The 6,000-nt window shown below is 51.6% G+C and overlaps 1 protein-coding gene across 2 annotated transcripts in view; it reads right to left on the bottom strand.

Moving 5' to 3' along the window:
* Positions 1 to 4,324: 4,324 nt before the first annotated feature.
* The window catches only part of LOC147097534 (complement C1s subcomponent-like), a 65,533-nt gene continuing 63,857 nt past the window's right edge, over positions 4,325 to 6,000 (bottom strand). For both annotated transcript variants that reach the window (XM_085971464.1, XM_085971463.1), the window contains one exon: positions 4,325 to 5,168. In XM_085971464.1, coding sequence (XP_085827590.1) covers positions 4,378 to 5,168 — 791 coding nt within the window. In that variant the 3' untranslated portion in view covers positions 4,325 to 4,377. The remainder of the gene's footprint in view (positions 5,169 to 6,000) is intronic.

The raw sequence follows: 6,000 nt of genomic DNA, 5'->3' as shown, positions 1-6,000 counted from the left end.
ATTTAATAGAAGTGTTCAAAACCATGAAGAGTTTTGATTGAGTAAATAAGGAGAAACTATTTCCATTGGCTGCTGGGTCGGTAACCAGAGGACACAGATTTAAGGTGATTGACAAAAGAACCAGAGGCGACATGTGGAAACATTTTTTATACAGCGAGCTGTTATGATCAATAGTAACATTCAACAGGGAATTGGGTAAATACTTGAAGAGAAAAAAAATTACAGGGCTTTGTGGAAATAGTGGGAGAGTTGGACTGGTTGGATAGCTCGACCAATGGCCTCCTTCTGTGCTGTAGCATTCAATGATTCTACAATGCTGTTTCACACTGCTCAGCACAGCATGTATTACAGACTTAGTCATAGAGATAAAAAGGGTCTAAGTATTGCAAGGCACTAAGTTTAGTCAGGAACTAACCTGTTTGGACACCATTCACACCTTTGATTGCTGTGATTATCTCTCTGCCGAGGTGTGATAAATGGCAGTTGAAAGATTACCTGTAATCATCTGGCCTTATTCTCTGACTATATAAGCTGTGTCTTTATACATCTCTCCACTTCACCTGACGAAGGAACAGCGCTCCGAAAGCTTGTGATTTCAAATAAAACTGTTGGACTATAACCTGGTGTTGTGTGACTTCTTATAGAAACATAGAAACATAGAGATAGGAACAGGAGTAGGCCATTCGGCCCTTCGAGCCTGCTCCGCCATTCAATGAGATCATGGCTGATCTTCGTCTGAGATCATAGCTGATCTTACCAGTTCAGTACCCCGTCCCCGCCTTTTCTCCGTAACCCTTAATCCCCTTAGCCTTCAGAAATATATCCAATTCTCTCTTGAAAATATTTATTGAATTAGCCTTCACAGCCCTCTGTGGCAGGGAATTCCACAGGCTCACCACTCTTTGAGTGAAGAAATTCTTCCTCATCTCTGTTTTAAATGATTTGCCCGCTATTTTTAGACTGTGGCCCCTGGTTCTGTGCTCCCCGGCCATTGGAAACATTCTCTCTGGATTCAGCCTGTCCAGGCCTGCCATAATTTTATATGTTTCGATGAGATCCCCTCTCAATCTTCTAAACTCCAGTGAGTACAAGCCCAAACTATTTAATCTCTCTTCGTAGGTCATTCCCGCCATTCCAGGTATCAGCCTGGTGAATCGCCGTTGCACTCTTTCCATGGCAAGAACATCCTTCCGCAGATGGGGCGACCAAAACTGTACACAATACTCCAGATGCGGTCTCACCAGCACCTTGTACAGCTGTAGTAAGGTATCCCTATTCCTATACTCGAACCCCCTTGATATGAAGGCCAACATACCATTTGCCTTCTTAATCGCCTGTTGCACCTGCATGCTCTCCTTCAGTGACTGGTGCACAAGAACACCCAGGTCCCTCTGCACTTCCCCATCTCCCAATCTATTGCCATTTAGATAATAATCTACCCTCCTGTTTTTACGCCCAAAGTGGATAACCTCGCATTTATCCACATTATACCTGTCTGTTGAGCAGCCAAATGCATCATTGGACAACAAACAACGTTCTCCTCCGCTGATTTGGAACAGAGACATACAGGCTGAGTTGATGATTGGACATCTAGACATAGAGATCAATCCTCAAGGATTGAGGTAGTAAACTGCCCAGCCGCAGCGATTGGCTCCCAGGTTTCTTTCACTTGTTTGTCCCAAATTTTCCAACAGCTGGGACAACATGAATTCAGGTTGACTGAGAGTTGAACTCAGATCACTGAATTCAGAGTCCAGAATGCTGACCATTACACCGTGTGCGCCGCTCTGAGCAAACTCTGTTTTTTGCAGCTCTCTTCCACCATTCACAGCCAGTGGAATCTTTCCCTACTCCAGTTCACTCTGACGCAAAGAGATGCAACCTTTCAAATTAAGAATGAAGTATTTCAGCCAAGAATAAAAATCTGTCGCTGTGCAAAGAGCTGCAGTAACATGGACTGCAGCAGCAGCTCGGGTGGCGGGAGGACTTTGGAATGTTACAGTCCAGAATCGAGCTGTGTACACATTTTAAAAAGTGTCTCCATTTACACAGGAAACAGGGATTGACACAAAACAGACTCCACTGAGGTTTGAAGTCGTACCATGAGATTCAGAGTCCAGAGTGCTCACCATTACACCATAGAACCCACAAAGTGGGTGTGTTGAGCATCCATCATTCAAAGAAACCTGTCTCTTTTCTCAGCACTGAAATGGTGATACACTGATGCCCCGGCAAGGCTACTTCAAACCTCTCCCACCAGCAAAACTGCAAGCACTGGACAATTTTATCTCCATCATTCCACTTGGGCTCGGCCTTTTCTCATCAACCCCTTTAGCTTCCCCACTTTCCCCTCTGCTCATATCGAAGCTGAGCAAATCAGACTGCTGCCATCAAGGCTATGGGTTCTCAAGTAGCTGCTTCTGTTTCACACTGCTCAGCGCAGCTTCTATTACAGTCTTACCAGATAGAAAGTGTATCAGCATTGCAAGCACTGATGCACAAAGCTTGAAAAGAAAATGTAAACTTTGCTCGAGTGCGAGACAGTGCAGCATTCCCTCAGTACTGCCACTCTGACAGTGCGGCGCTCCCTCAGTACTGCCACTCCGACAGTGCGGCGCTCCCTCAGTACTGCCCCTCCGACAGTGCAGCGCTCCCTCAGTACTGCCCCCCAACAGTGCGGCGCTCCCTCAGTACTGCCACTCCGACAGTGCGGCGCTCCCTCAGTACTGCCACTCCGACAGTGCAGCGCTCCCTCAGTACTGCCCCTCCGACAGTGCGGCGCTCGCTCAGTACTGCTCCTCAGACAGTGCAGCGCTCCCTCAGTACTGCCCCTCCGACAGTGTAGGGCTCCCTCAGTACTGGCCCTCCGACAGTGCAGAGCTCCCCCAGTACTGCCCCTCCGACAGTGCAGCGCTCCCTCAGTACTGCCCCTCCGACAGTGCAGCGCACCCTCAGTACTGGCCCTCCGACAGTGCAGAGCTCCCCCAGTACTGCCCCTCCGACAGTGCAGCGCTCCCTCAGTACTGCCCCTCCGACAGTGCAGCGCACCCTCAGTACTGCCCCTCCGACAGTGCAGCACTTCCTCAGTACTACCTCTCTGACAGGGCAGTGCACCCTCAGTACTGCCCCTCCGACAGGGCAGCGCTCCCTCAGTGCTGACCCTCCGAAAGTGTGGTGCACCCTCAGTACTGCCCCTCCAACAGCGCAGCACTCCGTCAGTACTGCCCCTCCGACAGTGCAGCACTCCCTCAGTACTGCCAGTCCAACAGTGCGGCGCTCCCTCAGTACTGCCCCTCCGACAGGGCAGCGCTCCCTCAGTACTGCCCCTCCAACAGTGCCGTGCTCTTTCAGTACTGCCCCTCCGACAGTGCTGCGATCCCTCAGTACTGCCCCACCGACAGTGCAGCACTCCCTCAGTACTGCCCCTCCAACAGTGCCGTGCTCTTTCAGTACTGCCCCTCCGACAGTGCTGCGATCCCTCAGTACTGCCCCTCCAACAGTGTGGCACTCCCTCAGTACTGCCCCTCTGACAGTGCAGTGCTCCCTCAGTACTGCCCCTCCGACAGTGCAGCACTCCCTCAGTACTGCCCCTCCGACAGGGCAGCGCTCCCTCAGTACTGCCCTTCTAACAGGGCAGCACTCCCTCAGTACTGCCCCTCCGACAATGCAGCGCTCCCTCAGTACTGCCCCTCCGACAGTGCGGCGCTCCCTCAGTATTGCCCCTCCGACAGTGCGGCACTCCCTCAGTACTGGCAACAGGGAGTGTCGGCCTGGGGCTCGAGTCTCTGGAATGGGATTCAAACCCACGATCTTGTGACTCAGAGCCGCGGGCGCTACCAAGGCTAACACTTGATAACACAAGACAGGAAGGTGGTGAGTAGATACCGCTATGAAAAAGCTTCCTAAAACTGTTATTAATACTATTTTTGCTTCAAAAGTTTAAGGGGAGATTTAATAGAGATGATCAAAATTATGACGGGCTTTGATCGAGTGTATCGGGAGACACTGTTTCCACTGGCAGGAGGGTCAGTAACCAGAGGACACAGATTCACGATAATTGGCCAAAGAACCAGAGGTGAGAGGAGGAGAATATTTTTTACGCAGCGAGTTGATGTGATCCGGAATGCTCTGCCTGAAAGGGCAGTGGAAGCAGATTCAATAATAACTTTCAAATGGGAATTGGAGAAATACTTGAACAGGAAAGAGTTGGCAGGGCTACGGGGGAAGAGCGGGGCAGTGGGAGAGCTCTTTCATAGAGCCAGCACAGGCACGATGGGCCGAATAGCCTCCTTCTGTGCTGTGTTTATATTAGACACAAGCAGAGGAGGGAGGAAAAGTTTTTATTGCAAATGACATCTCGAATTATTAATAAGACAGTTATGTGTCCACATCATCACTCCCGAAGCGCTCGTGTTCCTTCATGGTCTTCTCAATCCAGTCCAGATACTTCCCCACGTGGGTGTACACCCCATAACTACCACATTGCTGGGGGCCAAAGGACACGATGCCCCTGACCAAAAAGAGGCTGGGGTTCAGGGGGTCCCTGAACATGTAGGGACCCCCAGAGTCCCCGCTGCAGGAGTCAATACCCGGTTCACCAGCACAGATCATGTTGGAGGTGAAAGTTGCCTTTGCGCCCCAGTAGTTCAACTGCTCACACTTGTCCATGCCCACAACAGGTACCTCGGCGTACTGTAGGGTGATGGCCAGGTTCCTCTCTTCCGTCTTACCCCAGCCTGCGATGTAGCCCAGTTTTCCTGGCTCCAGTGGATGGGCTCCACTTACGCTGGGCAGGCACACAGGAGACACGTTGGGTCCCAGTTTAACCTTCGTCTGGAGCTTGACCAGCGCAATGTCGTGATCGTAGTTCGGCTCCCTCCCATCCGCTTGCTTCCTGTAGCCGGGGTGGACGATTGCTCGCTCCATCGGGAACCGGTTCTCCGGCGAGGTGTCCCTCAGATCGACCATCCCGCCGTGCATCTCCACCTGGAGTGAGCTTTCGAAGAGCTGAGCGGCCGTCAGCACCCAGCTGTCGGAGATCAGCGCTCCGCTGCCCATCGTCCCGTCGCTGGTGACCAGCCGCACCTGCCAAGGGAAATATCCCAACTTCGCCCGTTTCCCGCCAAAGATGCGACCGGTGATGGAGGAGATTGTGGAATTCCCGCAAACTGCAGACAGGGAAATCGGAGGAGGTGAAAGTTCTTCCATTGCTTTCATCTTTGCTAACACCGAGCTCGAGAGTGAGACACATTTTACAACAAATAGCAACATCAACACTGTTGCATTGATGGGTTAGATATTCGACTTGGGGAGGCAGTGCACAATGGACAGAATTGCACTGACTGCCCGCTACACACCCGGCTCACCACCACACTCCATCCCAGCTCAATCTGCATCGAAGCCAAATGGAATTGAAGGGAGGGACCTATGACCTGACACCACCTGGTCGAATAGCTGGCGACCAAGACCCCTCTCAAACAGATATGCCGCTTTGGATATTGTTGGGGAGGATGGCTTATTGGGGGAAGGCAGCAGCAAAATGTCCGCAGTGCTCTGGGTTTGCGAGGCAGTGGGGGCTGTCGACCCTGCGGAGGACTTCCGGGTCGATCTCTGGTCGGTGCTGGGTTGTCCTGACCTGCCCGTGATCAGCTTCAGGGAATCAAAATGACCTCCTAGCCCTCTGAAGGTCAAGGATCAAGGGAAAGGTCAACCAGGTACCCTGGCCTACCTCACATTCGCGTCAAAAAAAAATTTGCAGGTCAATGGGGACCGAGCAGTGGAACTAAATTGGATCCTTTTTCAAAGGGTCGTCACAGGTACAATGGGCCGAATGGCCTCTTCCATCCTGTGCCACGGGACATTGTCGCGAGCGGTGAGAACGGAGACTCAGTGAGTATTTAAACTCACTTTCGCAGGCTTTTTTCCACAGGCTTACCTATCTCGCAGACCGGCGGCGGCGTTCCAGAGCCACGTCATGATACAAAACTGGCAGGAGGAAGC

This window comes from Somniosus microcephalus, chromosome 31 (genome assembly GCF_052327205.1).
Source record: "Somniosus microcephalus isolate GS21.2 chromosome 31, FLI_Smic_1.0, whole genome shotgun sequence".
Lineage (NCBI taxonomy): Eukaryota > Metazoa > Chordata > Chondrichthyes > Squaliformes > Somniosidae > Somniosus > Somniosus microcephalus.
This window is presented reverse-complemented; position numbering and strand designations above follow the sequence as displayed.